Raw genomic sequence first — 21,667 nt, 5'->3', positions numbered from 1 at the left:
GGACACTGAGAAATCACTGGAAATTAATTTGGGGAGTAAGTGGGGTGGAGACTGGGGATTGAACCCCAGGGGCGCTTAACCACTTAAGTCATATCCCCAGCCCTTTCATATCTTATTAGAGACAGGGTCTTACTGAGTTACTTAGGGCCTTGCTAATTAAATTGTTGAGGCTGGCTTTGAACTTGTGATCCTGGGGCTTCAGCCTTCTGGGGCACTGGGATTACAGGTATACCACTGTGCTCAGCTACTGGAAGTGATCTTCAATGGCGCCTTCCAGATTCTTCAAGTTTACAAGACTTTTGGGCACTTATTTATTAGAACAAATATGAATAAAACTTAGTACAAAGAAATACGACACATTCGATATTCCACAAACTACATGATTTTATTTATAAAATTCAGCAAATTTTGCCCCATGTCCATTTAAATAGTCCTTAGTTACAGCTCTCAATTTCCAAAATAAAGATCTTTGAAAATGTACTATTACTAAATATTTTATTAAATTGATATTCAATGGGCATTGATAGTCAACTAGTCAAACACTACAGAAAAGGGGTTACTATAAAACAACACAAAAGTCTTACAGACAATAGCTTATCAATACTATTTTCATTCCATTCCTGGATTTTCTTTCATGTAGTAACCTTTATTCGTGAAATGATTTCATTTACAAAACTATTATTCTTTGCTATTACTTCAGCTTTCAGCTGTTTTAACTTTATTTTAATGTTTTCTTCCGACATTTCAGTAAAGGGCACTTGCTTCACCTTGGATAGAAACTCCTGAATAATTTTTTCACCTTGCTGAAAAATAAGAACATCCCAACAGTCATTAAGATGTCTTTTCTAAGTCACATTAGTTAGCAATAAATTGTTTTTAAAAAATTTCAATGTAAATATACTACCTACATTTAAAGAACATTTTTATTAGTATGTATGCAATGTCTAGGATACATAATAAAATCTTTAAAAATACATTTATTAATTTTTTTTCAGCTGCTGATGACAAAGGAATTAGAATTTTTAGTAGTTCTCAAGTCCCTCTGCTTTTATAATTCATACATAAACAATCTTCTGGGGAAAAAAAGAATTCAAGGTTTATTGTTAAGGCAAATAGTAATCAAAATTCTCTCTCACACACAAGCACACAATGCTTCTATTTTATTTATTTCACTATCCTTTTTTTAAAAAAAAAAAAAAACAGAATACTACAGGGACACAGCCACATCAATTATTTTTTTTTTTTTAAATATTTATTATCAGGTATCGGCGGACACAACATCTTTGTTTTGTACGTGGTGCTGAGGATCGAACCCGGGCCACACGTATGCCAGGCGAGCGCGTTACCGCTTGAGCCACATCCCCAGCCCTCACTATCCAGTTTTTGCTGTGGTTATTATTTGCTATGTGACCCTTGGACATAAGCTCACATTCCATTCCTCACCTATAAAATGGGGATATTAATATTACCAACCTCATACATCTGTTATGAGAATTAAAAAGAGTTAATATGTATAAGTTGTTTAGAACAGTCCTGACAAAGCGTGTACTATATAAATGTATATTACTGCACATAAAGCAGAAGTAAATAGGATGCTTTCATACCAGGGAGTTGATTGGTAATAAGTATCTTAAAAGTAAATGGTAGCTGGGTGCAGCAGCACATGCCTGTAATCCCAGTGGCTTAGTAGGCTGAGGCAGGAGGATTATGAGCTCAAAGCCCCAGCAATTTAGCATAAAGCTTTAAAACTTTTGGATATATTATAATATCAAAAGCATATGACTTTTGTTCTACTTGGAAACCAACGATTTCATATAAGAACTTTTCCAATCCCAGATCACCAAAAGCAAGTAAGTTTGATATTGTAGCAACCATCTATCCTTCAAGTAAGAAGGAAAAAAAACCAACAACAATAAAAAACTCACTGGGTAAAAGTTAAAATAATGCCAAGTAAAAAGTTGTCATAATAAATGCTGCAATAAATGTTACAGGACTAGGCAGTGCATCAATTAAGATTCTTTTATTTTGTGTCTATAAAAATTTACTGCTTAATTTTCTTTACTTAATATTTTCCTGGCATACAAATTTTTTTTAGAAATCTTCAAATAATTGTTTGGTTTTTTTTTTTTTGGTACCAGGAATTGAACCCAGGGCACTCAACCACTGAGCTACATCCCCAGCTGTTTTTCATATTTTATTTTGAGATAGGGCCTCACTAGTTGCTGAAACTGGCTTTAAAACTTGTGATCCTCCTGCCTTAGTATCCTGAGCTGCTGGGATTACAGGCATACAAGACTTAGCTTTAAAAAAAACCAAAAAACAAGTTAGACATATGTTGTACCTTTCCGTGTAAACATCTAAGTTTGACCCCTTACTTAGAGAAGGCCCAAAATAAGCTCCATTCCTCCCATTAGAACAAGCATCCTGCCCACAAACAACTTACTTTAACAAACATTTGTCTCATACCACTTTATACTCTATGGTATATTTATTGTTCTTATCTCCTCAACTATAGTGTAAATAAATGGAGGGCAGAAATGAAGAATATCTTTAGATATCTTCACCATCTAACTTAACTGGACATCTTTATCTTTAGCTCCTTTGAATAACTAATTTTAAACCTAGATTTAGTATTCCTAATTTTAAAATCTTTTTTTTTTTTCCCTCTTTTTGGTAATAGGGATTGAAACCAGGTCCTTGCCCATGCTAAGTGTGTAATCTACCACTGAGCTATATCCCAGTCCTGAATGCTATAATTTTTTTTTTTTTTTTGGCCCGCTACCCCTTGAAAATGCTATGATTTCATCATGCAGATTTACATGGTACAGAAATCAAAATATCAGAGATGGATTCTTGGCCATGCAAAGAAACATGTGAAAGCCAATAAGACTGATCAGAGCCTGGGTACAGTGGCAAATGCCTATAAACCCAATGACTCAGAAGGCCAAGGCAGAAGGATCACAAGTTTGAGGCAGCCTGGGGATGCAGTTCAGTAATAGAGCACCCTTGGTTGCAAAAAAAGAAAGTAAACACTGGAATCATTTATACAGGAGAGAAATTAATTCATCTTGGTGATTTGGTTTATGTAACACAGAGATCATTAAATAACTACAAAAACAAACTGACAAACCTCTCTTTCCAGATAGCACTTCTTTGCTGCTGGTTCTGTTTCATCACCTCCTTGTGAGACTCCAATATTCTGAAACTCTTCGAGTTCCAGGGCTTTTTGTTTGGCACATTCTATTACATGCCTAGGGAAATTAGCAAGCTCTGCAACGTGAATCCCAAAACTCTGATCACAAGCACCTAAAAGAAATTGGGAGGGAAAGAGTGCGTGAGGGAAGACGGTGAAAGACAGCAATTTATGTAAATGAATTTATCCTTCTTACCTTGTCATCAGGAAACTTAATTTTGGATTATCTCAAATACATTAGCCAAATGTTTCAGAGTAACTTAGATAAAAGGATTTTAATCAAGCTTCAAGTGAGAAGTGATTATGACTTGGCACTTAGTGCTGTATTTTATCCTTGACAAATGTAGCATGAAAAATAAAAATAGCAGAGGAAAAGCTTGATAGATGAATCCTCAGAGGTCTACTATCTAAAGTTGAGAGGGAGAGAAACAAACAAAAACCCACCATCTCTGTGGTTTTCCCATTTTATGAGGAAAAAAGTACTAAGGAGAAAAGGGTTACATATACAAGTGTCACTAGTTAAGAACAGCATTAAATTCAAGACATACTGACTCATTACTAGTGAATGGTCCTATTATTTTCCAGGGATAAGTCACTCAAGAAAATCAGTAAGATGAGTGTATTGAAGAATTTATAGTATTTTTTCTTAGAAAAGTTGTTCACCATTCGTCTACACTCTCTTTTTGGGAGGATGGTGGGCACCAGTGGTTGAACTCAGGGGCACTCAACCACTGAGCCACATCTCCAGCCCTATTTTATTTAGAGACAGGTTCTCACTGAGTTAATTAGTACCTCGATAAATTGCTGAGGCTGGCTTTGAACTCACAATCTTCCTGCCTCAGCCTCTGGAGCTGCTGCCCAGCATACACTCTCATCCTGATTCTGAATCAGTGAAAACAAATGATAATGGAATTTTTGACCCAAGTAGGTAGCTTATATTCATTCCCATTTATATAAAATAAGGTGAATTAAGACAGTCTTTCCAAACATTTAATATGAATGACGACTACAAAGTTATTACAGACTTTCTATTTTTGCCGCAATTACATATCAACTGTTAAAAAAAAAAAAAAATTAGCTGGGCGTGGTGGCACACGCCTGAAATCCAGCAGCTTGGGAGGCAGGAGGATCGCAAGTTAAAAGCCAGCCTCAGCAAAAGAAAGGCCCTCAGCAACTCAGTGAGACCCTGTCTCTAAATAAAATACATTGGAGATGCGGCTCAGTGGTTGAGTGCCCTGAGTTCAATCTCTGATACCTGCTCCCCCAATCAGATAATTAATTATTTTATTAACAATAAAATAACCTAGAGCCTTGGAACTTCAAAGCATATCGTTATTAGCTAGAGCTAATCTGACAAGGAATACTGCTATAGAGGTGAGTAAATCCCTCTGTGGCGATATTTGAGACTATAGATTATTCTATGTTTGGAATAAGAGGTCCTATCTCAAGATACAGAAATATAGATAATATACAATGTTCCTGGCTCCTGAGACTGGAAAGTTACAACTAAATGTGCTTTACAAAAATCTCAATGATTGATACTAAGAAGGAATAAGGCAATTTATTGATTATTTTAAATTCAATAAGTTTTCCACTGTCACATTCTGAATTTAAGGTACATCAATGGTACATACTTACCTTTCTTCACCTGATAAAGCATAGTTAAGGTCTCTTCAGTGGTTAATGCTGTGACATGTAGGTTATTAACAGTGGGAATCTGTTTGGCTAAGGCAGTAAGTTCATGAAAATGGGTTGCAAACATGCAAAAAGCACCAATCTTTGTTGCAATGTAATCGGATATAGCCCATGCTAGTCCAAATCCATCATAGGTAGAGGTTCCTCTTCCCAGTTCATCTATGATTATTAAAGAATCTTTGGTTGCAGACCTGAAACACATAATTACATGAAAATTTGCCATGGCACAGTATTTGGTAATACAAAACAAAAACCAAAATTAAGATAATACACTGGGAAAGATATATAGCACAAACATAATAGATTAATCACTCTAAGATTTTATGTGTGTGTGGTACTAGGGACTGAATCTGGGAGCACTCTACCACTGAGTGGTAAATCCCCGAGCCCGCCCCCCCTTTTTGAGACAGAATCAAAATTGCTGAGGCCAGCCTCAGAAGTCACCATTCTCCTAAACTACTGAGATTACAGGTACGCATCACATACCCAGCTAAATCACTTTTTTTTTTTTTTTTTTTTTTAAAGTACAGGGCAATGAACTCAGGGGTACGCAACCACTGAGCACATTCCCAGTCCTGTTTTGTATTTTATTTAGAGACAGGGTCTGAGTTGCTTAGTGCCTTTCTGTTGCTGAGGCTGACTTTGAATTTGGAATCCTCCTGTTTTAGCAAGCTGCTGGGATTCCAGGCATGTGCCACCATGCCCAGCAAATCACCCCCAAATTTTTAAAAAATAAAATTGAATAAAGATGGGAGCAGCGTTTGATGACATGAACACTCACATACCCTGATGGTGGTTGTGTAAATTGTGTGTCTGCCAAAGCCTCATGAATCCCAGTTATTACTATTCTTATCTTTAAACAAGTATGAGGATTTTTTTAAAAAATTAGTGAATTTGCCAGCCTTTCAGTGATCATTGGTTATTTCTTTTTTTCTGTAAATTACCAGATTATCTTTCAAATTATGAATATTAATCTAACTACTATGCCAAACATTTGTATTGCTTTTATTATTCCTCACGAACAACAGATCCTTCTAGAAATTATATCAACACATAATTTACTAGAAACCTAATGTATTGAAAGTACTTTAGGAGATACCAAGAAACAGAAAGTAAAGTCCCCGATTTCAAGGAAACTTCTAGAAAGTAAAATAAAGACAAAGAATTTCAGTAACCTATAAAATAAACAATGAATTACACTCATATCAAACAGCAGTAGCTGAAAAGAAACACCTATGATCTTAGTTTTTTATGTGAAGAAAATTCATCAGAATTTTCATCATTAGGGCCTTAAAGACTGGAAAGGACTTGGATAAAGGGCAAGAAGGACTATTCCAAGTAGTATAAACAGTGGAAGCAAAAGCATCACAGGGAGGGAGACTTATAAGGAGGGGCTACTACCAGAAACTGTAGGGAAACAACTTCAAAATTAATCAAAGCTTTGCCAGACAGGATGGTACATGTCAGTAATCTCATCTTCTTGGGAGGCTGAGGCAGGAGGATCATAGGTTTGAGTACAGTCTCAGCAACTTAGCAAGGAATCAGTCTCAAAACTTAAAAAAAAAAACATCACCAATCATACCTTCCCCACTTTTTTGGGACAGGGTCTCATATGTTGCCTAAGCTGGTCATATGTCTCATATGGTCTCATATGTTGCCTAAGTGCACAAAGTTTGTAGGAACACAACCATTAGACTCTGATAATGTTTTCAGATATTTTATGGATAAATCTTTTAATGTACTTCTTATGAGATGTACATTCATTTCCACTTTCAGGGCACTAGAACAAGCAATTACCTGAGGATAGAAGCAGTTTCCAGCATTTCAGCCATGAATGTGGAGACTCCTTTTAACTGACTGTCACCAGCCCCCACCCGAGCCAAAATGCAGTCCACAATGGATACTTCTGCTGATTCACACGGTACAAAACATCCAATTTGGGCCATGAGTACTATCACCCCAGTTTGGCGAATATATGTTGATTTACCTCCCATATTGGGACCTATAAAGCAAATTATATCAAAAAGCATTATTAATTTCTTTCTGCTAATAAGTGGACTGCTAGTCCTAAGCTTATACTGATGATTATTCATCTAAGCCACATGGCAAATTAGAAGAACCATAAGCCACTCAAAGACATGGACCAAGTCACTGCCCATCCTACCCCTTAAGGCAATGCTATTATTTCTTCAGAAAAACCAGCACTGGGTCCTTCATCAGGAGGAGTATGAAAAATATCTCAACTATAATTTGACTATGGTCTAGAAAGATCATACACATATCTCCCTGCAGCTCACAGAGATGCCTGTACCTTATTTACTTATAAAGTAGTCAAAGTCTAACTGAATGAATTAGCATTGGTCAAATTCTTCAAATCACTTAAATTTCATCTTAAAGCTCTAAGATACAACTCCTCTTTTGGCAACCATCAAATTATTTGCTAGGGTTAGATTAAGTACATAACTTAAAAACATATTTGAAGAAATAAAATACAATCCTGTTTCCCAAATATATCTGTCCTAAGACTCCTACTTCCCTCTTTTGATCTCTAGAGTCTTGTTATGATCTCTCAAAACACCTCAGCTTAGATATGCTACATTGGTCTATATGCAAGGCTATGCTGTGTTTAATATGAATATAGTGCCATGTCTTAAAAGAAACTGCTACCTAAGCTGAGGTTCTTCTAGCCATCAAATTTTGCCTCTCCTTCAACGACCTCAACTTCTGAAAGTAACTGACTCAAATACAAGCTTTGAGGGTGATGCTGGTTTTTAAATGCTGTGAACCACTGAATCAGAATACAATATTTTCACATAAGCCTTAATCTCCCCTCCAAATCTTCCCTTTAATCCAAATGTGAATATTTTACTAACCAGAATGAACATGTTCTTTTTCTAATGTCAAGGGTTGGATTTTCTTCGTAAATTTAAAACATTTGTATTCTAACATAAAAGAAAAATGTTACCCGCCCCAAAGTTTTTTTTTTTTTTTTAAATACCAGTAATGATGTGGAACATCTGTTTATCTTTTTCAAAGTGTACATCATTAGGAATAAATGCAACTTCATCTTGAATTTCGACACAAGCATGTCTGGATGCTTTCAATATAATTCTTCCTTGTCCTTTCTCCAAAATGACTGGTCGTACATATGGAACAGGTGCTCCATTTGACACATGAGCAAAGCTGACAACAGCATCTAGCTGAGCTAACACATCATTTAGTGTCTGCATTGGCTCTACATAGCCTGTATAAAATTAAAAACAGAAAATGTACAAAGGAATATCAAATAATTTTTAAAAAGATATAAGCTATAAGAATAAATTTAACTCCCACATATGGGAGTTTTAAAACCCCCATTTCCCTAACATACTTTTTTCTTTTTAAATTTGTTCTTTTTAGATATATATGACAGTAGAGTATATTATGACATATTATACATACATGAAGTAAAACTTAATTAGGTCCCATTCTTGTGGCTGAACATGATGCGGAGTTTCACAGGTGGTGTATTCATATACAAACATAGGAAACTCATGTGTGATTCATTCATCTTTCCTAACACCATCCTCCTTCCTTCCTTCACTCCCCTTTGTCTAATCCAATGAACTTCTATTCCCCGCTCCCTTATTGGGTGTTAGTATCCACACATCAGAAATATGGTTCTTGGGATTGGTTTATTTCATTTAGCACGAAAGTCTCCAGATCCATCCAAAGTCAGAAAGTCCTTTTCTTTTTTAAAATATGTTTTAGTTGTTGATAGGACTTTAATTTAATTTATTTATTTGCAGTGCTGAGAATTGAACCCAGTGCCTCACACATGCTAGGTTAAGTGCTCTGCCACTGAGCCGAGCCCCCTAACATACCTTTTAAACAAAATTTTACTAGACACTGTTCCACCAAAAAACAACCCAAACACAAAAAAGGTTGAGGTCATGGCTCAAGGGTCAAAGGTCATAGCTCTTGCCTAGCATCTGTAAGGCCCTAGGTTCAATGTCCAGTGCTGTTTCAAAAGAATGTGATGCTTTTCCTTACCAAAATCCAACAAAATATCATACCCTCAATTTTAAAACATACTTTTTCCTGAATTTTAAGAATCTGAAAACAGGATGACACCTCACAATCATCACAAGAAATATGCATGCACTCAGTAGCAAGCTGTAAGGAGACTATTAAGACTTATGCATTTACAAACCAACGACTGTAAGATTGTTAGCTGAGTTTTTATATTTTTCAATCAGTACCACATGCAGAAAATTTTAGCATAAATTTAGATCCATAATTGCCACTTAAAACACAAGATTCTATTCACTAGAGCATTCAAACTAACAGTTATTACATATATTAAAAAGCCCCTGACACAGGCTAGACAACACGTGAAGACAGTAACAATGGTCCAAATTTTCAGAATAGATTCTAAATGTCAACAGTTTGGAGGAGTGGTATAACAACAGTATGACAGACTCACATGTCACACTATCTCACTAGTCATTCAAGTGTAAAGTATTTAATTTTAGGAAAACCCCAAATTATAAATTTAATCAAAAGGCAGGAAATTTGACTTATTTTTAATTGTTTCCATAAAAGTGATAAAATGTTTTGACAATAAAAGTTTACTTATTGGAGCTGGGATTGTGGCTCAGTCGTAGAGCACTTGCCTAATATGTGAGGCACTGGGTTTGATTCTCAGCACCACATACAAATAAATAAATAAAATTTAAAAAATTTTTAAAAATTCATTTACTTATGAATGGGTTGAGTACAAATAATTCTGTTCTGTTTTATCATACTTTGGTGCACACCTGTAATATTAGCAAACTGGGAGGCTGAGGCAGAAAGAAAGGAAGTTCAAGGATAGCTTCAGCAAATTAGCAAAGCCTTAAAGCAACTTAGTGAGAGCCTGTCTCAAAATAAATAAAAAGGGGTAGGAATGTTGAGCTCATCTCTAAAATGACCCAGTTTAAAAAAAAAAAATTTATTATATTTTTCTCTAGCAGATCTTTAGAAACCTCTAGGAAAGAGTGGAGTATTTACAATGATTATTTATTTTTAGCAGTGCAGGGGATCAAACCCATGTCCTTGTATATGCTAGGTAAGCACCCTACCACTGAGCTACAACACCAGCCCCTATAATTATTTTCAAATTCATAAGATTTCTTACATACTGAGAATAATTTTACATATATATTTTTAGAAAGCATCTTAACAAAAAGTATATAGTCTTTAGCACAACATAAAATGTGGCTTGGGGCTGGGGATGTGGCTCAAGAGGTAGCGCGCTCGCCTGGCATGCATGCGGCCCGGGTTCAATCCTCAGCACCACATACAAAGATGTTGTGTCCACCGAAAACTAAAAAATAAATATTAAAAAATTCTCTCTGTCTCTCTCTTTAAAAATAAAATAAAATAAAATGTGGCTCATTAATAATATCACTCTTTCTGGTTTAATAATATGACAAAACTATAAAAAATGATCCATTACACTATAAAAATAGTTCTTAATGTGTATGTTAGAACAAGAGAAGGTTCTGTTTCAATTCAGGTTAACTCCATATACAGAACCTTCCATTTAAATGTTAAAACCTAGACCCTTTCACTAGCTAAGTGGTGAATGTTTTTTTTTTTTTTTTTAAAGCAAGATTCACAGTATTTACATGGGTTCTTAAAAATGCAAACAAAGTTTGGGAACACAATTCAGTTAAATTATTGTGCTACAGTTATCTGATATCACCAAGAGAAATGCAAATTTTACAAATCAATTCAATTCATCTCAATACCAATACATAAAGCATATTAAAATAAAACCTTTTAAGTTTTACATTTCTTTCTCCCTCACTATGTTGTAACAATAAAACAATCTACAACTGTACTAGGAATTGAATTCTGTCTCACACATGCTAGCCATACACTCTGCCCTTGGTGTTTTTTATTTCAGAAGAGTCTCTCCAAGTTGTCTAGGCTGGCCACAAACTTGGGATCTGCTTGCCTTAGTCTCCCAAGTAGCTGGGATAAAGACAAGTGTCACTGAACCCAATTTATAAAATTATACCTCCAAACAATTAAAAAAAAAAAAAAGATTCTTTACCCTCAAATAATTCAGCATACATATTCTGAGAACAAGGACATCCTCCTACTTAATCATAATGCCATTAACATATCCAAGAAATTGAATATTGATAGAAGATGGTCTCATATTAACCTTTCCCAATTGTCCGTGTCCTCTTAAGACATTCCCGAACTCTAACCTAATCTAGTAAATGACTATAGACCCCACTGCATTTGGTTGTCCTGTCTTTTTATATCTCCTTTTTTTTTTGGTACCAGGGAATGAACCCAGGGGCACTTAACTATTTAGCCACATCATCCGCCCTTTTTAAGTTGATTAGGGCTTTGCTAAATTGCTGAGCTGGATTTGAACTCACAAGCTTCCATCCTCAGCCTCCTGACCCACTGGGATTACAGTCATGTGCCACCTTGCCCAGAAATATCTCCTTTAATGTACAACAGATATGTCCGTTCCTCTTTTTACTTCATGATCATGACATTTTTTAAAGAGTTTAGACCTAAAAAAGAAAGTCCCACAATTTTTCTCCTTAATTATAGCTGAATTAAATATTTTTTTGTTAAGAATACTACATACATGGCCATGTAATCTCATATACATGGGATTACATGTTTGTAATCCCAGCTATTCTGGAGGCTGAGGCAGGCGAATCTTGAGTTTTGAAGTTAGCCTTACAATTTAGCAAGATCCTGTCTCAAAGAGGCCCAGGGATGTAGCTCAGTGGTGGGGTACCTGCCTAGTGTGTACAAGGCCCTGGGTTTGATCCCAAGCATTTGGGGCGCTGGGTGGTGGTGGTGGGGAAATACTAGGTGACTGTATATCCTCTCTGTACCATATCAGGAAACACTTAATGTCATTTGTCCCATGACTGGTGATGCTAACTTTGATCACTAGGTTGCTTGCACATTTCTGAAAGGTACAATAAAGGTCAATATACACACAGTGGTGGTCAAACCTTTCAGTGGAATACAGTGTCACCTGTAACATAGGTTGAATTCTGTTCTAAAGGCAACAACATAATGCCAAGTCGTGCTATCGCTTTAACTAAAAAAATCATTTCAAACAGTGGATCCAGAGTGGACCAGATTCTGAACATCTACAAAATGGCACAAAGAACTCAAAATGTCTTGCTTCATTTCTAATTTATATTTCTACAACCTAATCTGTTGAACCCATAGATAGTGGGTTAAAACAATTTTTGTAAAACAAAACATTCTTCAAACATCCTGATTCTTTTTTATTAGCAAAACCCAGGTCACATTCAGAACAGTTAATATAATGGTTCTCTTAAATTTACCTGAAGAAATATTGACAATTTCTTTGACAATGGCATCCTGGGCCTCTTCGTATTCAGCTTTATTTTTAGTATATTCTTCATTTAAAGAAGACAACTTACTGCAAATCAAGATAATGGCATCATTAAAAACATCAAAATATTTACTAGAATATACATTACCTAAAACATATCCAGAGTATCTGTCTTGAAACATCAAAACTGATCATTAAAATGGAAATACAAGTAGAAAGTGGGACAACCTATAAGGTGCAGATGTGGCTAGAACTGTTTATTTATATTCCTCTCCAATGTTTAGAATAACACATTGGCACAGCATTGGCTATAAAGATTTTTCACTCGATTAAAATTCTGACCTATGACCTTTTATAAATACTTAAATGAATCCTTACTTAAGAAGAGGGCCATTCCCATTTTAACACACAAATATGTTTCTTCTCATTTTGACTGTATATAACTATCTTTTGCTACCAAAGTTCTACAAATAAGGAAAATGCTTTGAAAATTATATCTTATTAATTGAAAAATGTGAATATAAAACTAGAATGAGCAAGTAGGAAAACACACACACACACACACACACACTCTCTCTCTCTCTGAAAGGGTAAATGGAAATAATTAAAGGAAGAAAAGCAAGAGGCAAACATATTGTAAAAACAGAACCACTGAGTGAAGAAGTGAACTCAAAGATAGAAAAGCAGAAGTCGGCAGAGACCAGATTACATAGCCTATATGAAGACTTTTAGATTTTATTCTGAATAATCAATAGGCACTGGAGGTTTTTTTGTTTGTTTGTTTGTTTTCATTTTGTTTTTAGTTTTAGGTGGACACAATATCTTTATTTTATTTTTTTATGTGGTGCTGAGGATCAAACCCAGTGCCTCACGCATGCCAGGTGAGCGCACTACCACTTGACCACATCCCCAGGCTCGGCACTGGAGGTTTTAAGGAGAAAAATGATATGATCACAGAGTCACACAAAGGAAGCATTCAACTGCTCACTCTTTACAAGTGAAAAATTTTTCTGCAACTTTTGGTACCATGAGGTCATCCAGTTTAATTTCTTTTATGTAACCAACCCATGTTGATCTAAAGATGATTATAACACCAAAAGTCCTTCCTTCCTCCCTTCTTTCCTTCCTTCCTTTCGGTACCAGGGATTGAACTCAGGGGCACCCGACCACTGAGCCATATCCCCTAGCCCTATTTTGTATTTTATTTAGAGACAGGGTCTCACTGAGCTGCTTAGCACCTCACTAAAGTGCTGAGGCTGTCTTTGAACTGGTGATCCTCCTGTCTCGCCTCCCGAGCCGCTGGGATTACAGGTGTGCACCATCAGGCTCGGCTAAAAGTTCAGTCTTATGTAAGCTAATATATATATATTTCTTAAATCAGGAGGAATACATGTGTTGGGAAAACAACAGAACTAGACTTGGCAACAGAAGACCTGAGGTTTCATATCCATTAATATTAGCCATCTAACTTGGGGGAACTGAAATCTATGAAAGTAATATTCATGTTCCATTTACTTCAGAAAGGTGTTATAAAAAACAAACTTGATAGATTGGGGGTTACCAGGGATTGAACCCAGGGTCACTTGGCCACTGAGCCACATCCCCAGCCCTATTTTGTATTACTAAGAAACAGGATCTCACTGAGTTATTTAGCACCTCGATTTTGGTGAGGCTGGCTTTGAACTTGTGTTCCTCCTATCTCAGCCTCCTGAACTGCTGGGACTACAGTGTGTCACCAAGCCCACCTAGAAGATTTCTTAATATTCTTCTATGAATGATTTGCATCAGGAATTTTCCAAAATTAGCAAGTGAAAAGGCAATAGAAACTGGTAAGGAATTTTTTTCAACACAGAACATAATAAAAAAGCTATAATTTAGTGAATGGCCTGGTGAAGGCTCTCCTAAACTAATTTATACATTCAGTTGAAATACCGAAAATTTTTAATTTGATAAATGATAGTAAAGTTTTCTTAGGAAAAAAATAACAAAATAACTAAAGCAGAGGCATTAGGAGGAACTAGCTCTAATGGATATGAAAACATAATATAAATAAGGATTCAAACTATAGAGTATGACAAAAGAATGGTGAGACAGCTAAGAGAAAAAAAATAGCCTTAAATAGGCTCAAATTTCCACTTCAGTCAAGGAGGGAGAGGATTACTTTACAAATGGTGTTGGGACATTTGACTAGCCTCTTGGAAGAAAGTAAAACTTGACTCTTACCTAATGCTTTATACCAATGAATAATAACTAAGGTAAAATCTTCCGATTACAGATAATTCACATTTCACTAGAGAATCCATGAAAGTATTGAAGGCTTAAAAATATAATATAGATGTGCAAACCTGTTAGTAAATTTAACACCATTCTTCTGGATATCTACTGTACTAAAGTTTTTATTATTACGAAGGACCTTTTCTTCCTTACAGGTTACACGAAAGTAGTATCCAAACTGTGCACTGGAATCCAATTTAATCTGTTTGCCAGGGTCCAATCCTTTAAGATAAAAAAAAAAAAAGAATAGTATGTCATAAATACCTGCAGCCATTTATCAGTGTAAATGTTTAAAATCATTAAATCTAATTAGTAAAATATACACTTTTAGTATGTGATAGCATTCTGGAAATTATTAGTATTAGCATCCTGGAAAAGATAAAAATTTCACTTTACTCAAGAAACTACACGAAATAAGGATACCTAGCTGGGCATGGTGGTGTATGCCTTTTAATCCCAGTGGCTTAGAAGGCTGAGGCAGGAGGATTGCCAAATTCAAAGCCAGTCTAAGCCAGGTATGGTGGCTCACGCCTGTAATCCTAGCAGCTCAGGAGGCTGAGACAGGAAGATCACAAGTTCAAAGCCAGCCTCAGCAATGGCAAGACACTAAGCAACTCAGTGAGACCCTGTCTCTTAATAAGAAACACAATTAGGGTTGGGGATGTGGCTCAGTGGTTGAGTGCCCAAGTTCAATCCTGGAACCCCCCCCCCCCCCAAAAAAAAAAGGCCAGTCTAAGCAACTTTGCAAGATTCTGTCTCAAGATAAAAAATAAAAAGGGCTGGGGATGTGGTCCAGTGATTAAGTGACCCTGGGTTCAATTCCCGTTACCAAAAGAAAGGAAAAAAAAAAAAAAAGAATATCTATAAAAATCCTTAAAGTCCCTCATAAGTGCTGGCTTCTGATGGAAGTTGTTTGCAGGGTAAATCCTCAAAGGGTGCAGACCATCAGCATGAAGTAGCACACACTGTACCCGACGTTTTGGGCATATGAAGATGTGTAAGGACTGGCTCACCTAGGACAAATTATACATGAATCCTTTTCTTAACCAAATCATTTCTTTAAAATTAATTAGAGTATAATTAAAGTGATCAGATACTGCCATAAGCAACAGTACATGCCTGTAATCCTAGTTACCTGGGAAATAAGCAGGAGGATAGCAAGTCTGAGTCTAGCCTGGTCAACTTAGTAAGATCCTGTCTCAAAATAAAGAGTAAAAGTGGGTAGTGTGGGGGGGACTAGGGATAGAGCTCAGCAGTAGAGTGTTGGCCTAGCATGTACAAGGCCCAGGATTAAATTCTCAGTATTACCGAAAAATAAAATTAAATAAGGTGCCCAAAGGCAATTTCCAAACAAATCTAGGACTCTGACAACAAAACTCCAGGAATACTGAAATTTATATATTTTGTTAAATATAGAAAACTTCACAAAGTAAGTAATGTGCTTAATCAGATTTTATGAACCTAAGTTTTAATTTTTGTAATTAAATACCCTCTCTTCATAATTTCATTCAACTTTAGACTTCAAACTAGAAGAGAAAAATAGTATCTACAAATGTATTTATTGAAAAACAGCAATTAAATGTTACAGTGGCAAACAACTAAGGGCAGACTTTACTTGACCAGGGAGAAAAAAGATAGTAGAGACCTATGCCAAAATAAAATCTGCTTTGAATAAAGAATGTCTCAAAATGTTCAAAGGGAAGTGGTTGTTCCAGTGAAAAGTGTAATCATTCAGTGATCAAAGTCTCAAACCAAAGGACCACAAGAAGATGTGATACTATTTGCTGCTCACATATATATTTCAGTGTAGTGCTAGTAGCGTATCCCTAAATATGAAAGACAATGGTATTTATGGAATAAATGCTATATTGACTTAACACTTGAATATTTGTAACACCACAAAGATCACAACTTTATTTAATGGCTTACAACCTCAAAGTGTAGAGGTATTTCTGATGGCATGTATGTTTAAAAACCCAAAGCACTAAATCTGACCTGTTAATTTTATAGAGAGGGGAGGGCAAAAAAGTTGAAGACCAGAAAAATTAAATAACTTGGTAAAAAGCTCCCCAAAGAAAAGTTTTCAAATAATAAAAAAAAGTATTCAAATCAAACCTTGAATTTATGTTTTCCATTTCCATTTTCCCAGCTCCTTAACCTACATTTGCAGTGTTTCCTTTTCCTTTCCTTTTGGTACCAGGGACTGAACCCAGGGGCACTTAACCCCTCAGATATATATATCAATCAGAAAAATGTCCAACCAACCAAATTAACATACTGTGAAACACAGAGAGTCACGGGTACTTTATCCTTCTAGTAAGTCAATATAATAATGTCAACTCTAATTACTTAAGAGTATCAATATCCTTACCTTTGAAATGAATAAAGTAGACCTCAATAGCTTTAAGTTAAAGGCTCTTATTTTGGGATCTAATTCATATATGACTTCATGAAAACTACGTGCAAATTTTTCTGTGTCTATAATCTGTATCTGGGAAAAGGATCAGTAAATTGCATCAGGTTCTCCATAAAGTTTAAGTATTAAACTATGTCCTGAGAGGTTTTCTCATTCTAAGTCTGGGATTCATTTAGTTATTCAACAAACATGCACAAGATGCTCAGCACAAAGAGATTTTAATATCCAGAGTAAAGCAGATTGAACCCTTGGGAATTAACAGTCTAATGTGGAAGATAGACATTGATTTTATTTATTCTTATTTTTCATATTTTTTGTAGTACTGGGGATTAAACCTAGGAGTAGTCTACTGAGATGTTTACATCCTTAACCCTCTTTATTTTGAGAAAGGGTCTTGCTAAATTGCCCAGGCTAGCATTGAACTTATGCTCCTCCTGCTTTATTTAGTCTCCAAGCAGGTGGAATTAAGGCCACTGTGCTCAGTGTGCTTAAAAAAAAAAAAAAAAGAAAAGAAAGAAAGAATTAATAAAGTGCTTGTAAATTTCAAGCCAAATCAATAAGCTATTATTCCTAGGAGAATAAGGCTAATGGTGGAGCTGACATTTAAAAATAAGGGCCTTGGGCTGGAGATGTGGTTCAAGCGGTAGCGCCCTTGCCTGGCATGCGCGGGGCACTGGGTTTGATCCTCAGCACCACATAAAAATAAAGATATTGTGTCCACTGAAAACTAAAAATAAATATTAAAAACTCTCTCTCTCTAAAATAAATAAATAAATAATAAGGGCCTTGGGGCTGGGATTGTGGCTCAGTGGTAGAGTGCTTGCCTAGCACACATGAGGCACTGGGTTCAATCCTCAGCACCACATAAAAATGAAATAAAGATATTGTATTCACCTCCAACTAAAAAATAAATATTAAAAATAAAAAAAAAAAATAAAAATAAGGGCCTTTTGGCAGGAATGTGGGGTAATACTGGGGGAAGTAAGTAAGATACTTCTGGCACCACTGTGTACACTGTGTAGACAAAACAATCATTCAAGCCAGGTGCAGTGTTGACTCCAGACACTGAGGCTGGAGGATCACAAGTTTAAGGCAAGCCTCAGCAACTTAGCGAAGACTCTGTCTTAAAATAAAAAATAAACAGGACTGGGGATGTAGCTCAGTGGTAAAATGCTCCCAGGTTCAATCCCCAGTACAAAAAAAATTTTTTTTGAACTTCCATTCTTACCAAGATCTCGGGCTGCACTTATTAATGTGGACTGCATCTTCTTTTCCAAGTCATCCATTACTTCTCTTAATTCACTCAGATTAGGATCAAATGAAGGTTTTACAAGGAATTCATGGTTTTCCACCTAAAAATAAAGAGTAGCTACATTATATAAATAATGGGTAAAGACAGAAATCATAAAGCATATATTTTCTTCTATTTAAAAATTCAGCTAATGTTTTCAGTTGAATGGTTCTCTATCTAAAAGTTGCTGAGTCACAATTATTAAGAAGTACTTATTAAGAGATGTAAAGTTCTATTATTAGAAGCTTAGGGTTCTAGATATATGAAAATGAATCACATGAAGTAAATACAGAAATAATGATCCAAATAACCCCATCAGTAGTCTTCACGTTTTTCTTAAATCTTCCCTAAACATTACTAAACAATGTTCAGTGTTCAAAACCTATAATTAAAAAGTGTGGCTTTACTCAAATCAAAAATCCATCCTAGGAATCTCAAAAAGTTAACATATTCTTTTTTTTTTTTTTTTTTTTTAAATATTTTTTTTGTGTGTGTGTGTTGCTGGGGATTGAACCCAGGGCCTTGTGCATGCAAGGAAAGCACTCTATCAGCTGAGCTATAGCCTCAGCCCCTCTAAACATACTCCTAAAGTACTTTGTTTTACTAAATTCTTACCAGTGTTAACCAACAAGAAACCAAAATGAAAAGTAGATCTTACTTAAAATAGCAAAAACATACATAAAATATTTAGAATAAATTCTTGATAATACAGAACTTTTATTAAGACAATCTACTAAAAATTTTAAAAGAACTGGTAAGTGAAGAGACAAACTCTGAGAAAACTAAATCAAATCGTAATAGCTCTTCATACCTAGTGATTGTTCATTAGGAATCTGTTTTTGAAACAAAACAAAATGACTAAAATTCTAATGAAATTATAAAAAACATTAGTGGGAAAATTCAGACTATCCTTACTTGGCATTAGAAACTATTGAACAGATAATTATATATAAAAGTTCAAGAGAGTGAGTCAGTTTTCTAAAACAAAATGACAAAAACATCTTTAATAAATGAGGTTGAAATAAACTGATTCTGTTCTCCACTTAATCAGAACACATCTTCAAACACCCAAAATGAACTACACATAAACAAGGAATTAAAATCAAATTACAGAAAGCTAGTAAAAAAGGAAATAAAATATTTAAACCATCAAAATGAAAGACTAAGTAAAATGTTAAAATTTTGCCAAGAATGGTAGTGAATGCCTATAATCCCAGCAATTCAGGAGTTTAGGGCAGGAAGATCCCAAGTTCTAAGCCAGCCAGGACTATTTACTGAGAAAGCTCAGTGGTTCCCTTCCTTCCTCCCTTCCCTCTTTGAACCCAGGGGGGTGGAAGACTAAACCACCGTGTACATGAGTGATCCTTCACATGACTCCTAAGTGCACAGCTGGAAAACAATGACGCTTTCAGAAATTGTACATGAAACAATTGATATTCCCTGGAGATCTCCTCAAAATGGTTCTGAATCATGTAATTTAAATGCCTAAATTCATCTCAAGTACCTATGATGACAGTGAAGGGTTGAATTCACCTTATAACCTCAAACAAGTTTAAAAGTTTGTAACTGAGAATAAAGAAGATACTATACTAGGTCAACTCCCTAGAGAATCTAGAGCAGATTTTAGCTAGAAATCTGATTTACTTAAATGACAGTAATGCATTACTATAAACCATGAAAGTCTACAGTTTATAGGACAATGTTCTGGGTGGATACTACTGATGGTCTACATAACAGTTGTTTCCCCCTGGAGGGAAACTGACTTAACAGCCCAATTTGGTTACGGGTCAATCATCACACTCTATTTTCCAGGCCATGATTGCTATTTAAATGGTTCTATCATGGCAAGATTCTTGCTTGGAACGTTGCCCCAAACTTCTGGCAGTTGAAATTAAAATCCCAAAAGATAGACAAGATTAAGAAATCATATCTCCTGAATGGCATCACTAAATGGTTGGATCCAAGCAATCTAAAACAAGACAAGCCATTTAGTAACTCTTAAGTACATGATTCAGAACCGACTGAGTTTTGGGTTCTACAAAATAAAGTCCTAACTATAAAAAGTTTAATCTCAGATAGTTAATCTATTATTTTTTGGGTGGAGGACCCACAACTTACATCTTATTGTCATAATGTTAAGGCTGAAGGCATCTAGAACATATCATGATGGCACAAAATTTATTTTGCAATTATCTAAGAATATCACCATTTCCCCAATTCCCAGATCGGCTTAAGAGTCTACTGAAAAAACTAACTTGTCAGAAATCATCTCCAATGACCACAGAAAACTGGCTCTCCTCATCAGGAAAGAAGTAACCACCACACTTAAACAGACACTGCCTCAAAACTATTCTCTCTCTTGCATTCTCTTAAGGGTTATTTGCCTTTCCTAAGTCATTTTTGCCCTTTCTCCCTCTCCATTTTCCCTATTGACAGTATATAAGCCCCAAATTCCAAAAGCCATTTCTCTTGCTAATTATCTTTTGTCAATTTAATTTGCACCCAATCACTAAAACTGAAAAAAGAAAACCTTTACTTTCCTGACACCATTAAATACTAATGTCCTACTTTCAGATTAAGAAACTGAGGTTTACACCTATAGCACAAGAGTTAAAATCAAGAATCAACAAATGGGACATACTCAAACTAAAAAGTTTTTTCTCAGCAAGAGAAACAGTAAGATAGGTAAATAGGGAGCCTACATCCTAGGAACAAATATTTACCCCTCACACTTCAGATACAGCTCTAATCTCCAGAGTATACAAAGAACTCAAAAAATTAAACAACAAGAAAACAAATAACCCAATCAACAAATGGGCCAAGGATCTGAACAGACGCTTTTCAGAGGAGGATATACAATCAATCGATAAATACACGAAAAAATGTTCACCATCTCTAGCAATCAGAGAAATGCAAATCAAAACCACCCTAAGATACCATCTCACTCCAGTAAGAATGGCAGCCATTATGAAGTCAAACAATAACAAGTGCTGGCGACAATGTGGGGAAAAGGGTACACTTGTACATTGCTGGTGGGACTGCAAATTTGGAAAGCAGTATGGAGATTCCTTGGAAAGCTGGGAATGGAACCACCATTTGACCCAGCTATTCCCCTTCTCAGACTATACCCAAAAGACCTAAAAAGAGGATACAACAGGGACACAGCTACATTAATGTTCATAGCAGCACAATTCACAATAGCTAGACTGTGGAACCAACCCAGATGCCCTTCAATAGATGAAGGGATAAAAAAAATGTGGCATTTATACACAATGGAATATTACTCAGCACTAAAAAACAACAAAATCATGGCATTTGCAGGGAAATGGATGGCATTAGAGCAGATTATGCTAAGTGAAGCTAGCCAATCCCTAAAAAACAAATGCAGAATGTTTTTCTTTGATATAAGGGGGGTGACTCAAAACACAG

At 35.7% G+C, this 21,667-nt stretch overlaps 1 protein-coding gene across 1 annotated transcript in view; it reads right to left on the bottom strand.

Moving 5' to 3' along the window:
- Positions 1 to 359: 359 nt before the first annotated feature.
- Positions 360 to 21,667, bottom strand: part of Msh2 (mutS homolog 2) — a 65,784-nt gene continuing 44,476 nt past the window's right edge. The window contains exons 9-16 of the mRNA XM_027934429.3: positions 18,176 to 18,299; positions 14,603 to 14,753; positions 12,247 to 12,344; positions 7,887 to 8,132; positions 6,686 to 6,890; positions 4,832 to 5,079; positions 3,131 to 3,306; positions 360 to 803 (exon numbers count right to left, since the gene is read on the bottom strand). Coding sequence (XP_027790230.2) covers positions 633 to 803; positions 3,131 to 3,306; positions 4,832 to 5,079; positions 6,686 to 6,890; positions 7,887 to 8,132; positions 12,247 to 12,344; positions 14,603 to 14,753; positions 18,176 to 18,299 — 1,419 coding nt within the window. The 3' untranslated portion in view covers positions 360 to 632. The remainder of the gene's footprint in view (positions 804 to 3,130; positions 3,307 to 4,831; positions 5,080 to 6,685; positions 6,891 to 7,886; positions 8,133 to 12,246; positions 12,345 to 14,602; positions 14,754 to 18,175; positions 18,300 to 21,667) is intronic.

Source organism: Marmota flaviventris, chromosome 14, assembly GCF_047511675.1.
Source record: "Marmota flaviventris isolate mMarFla1 chromosome 14, mMarFla1.hap1, whole genome shotgun sequence".
NCBI lineage: Eukaryota > Metazoa > Chordata > Mammalia > Rodentia > Sciuridae > Marmota > Marmota flaviventris.
Note: the sequence above shows the minus strand (reverse complement) of the source record. Positions and strands in the feature narration are given on the sequence as shown.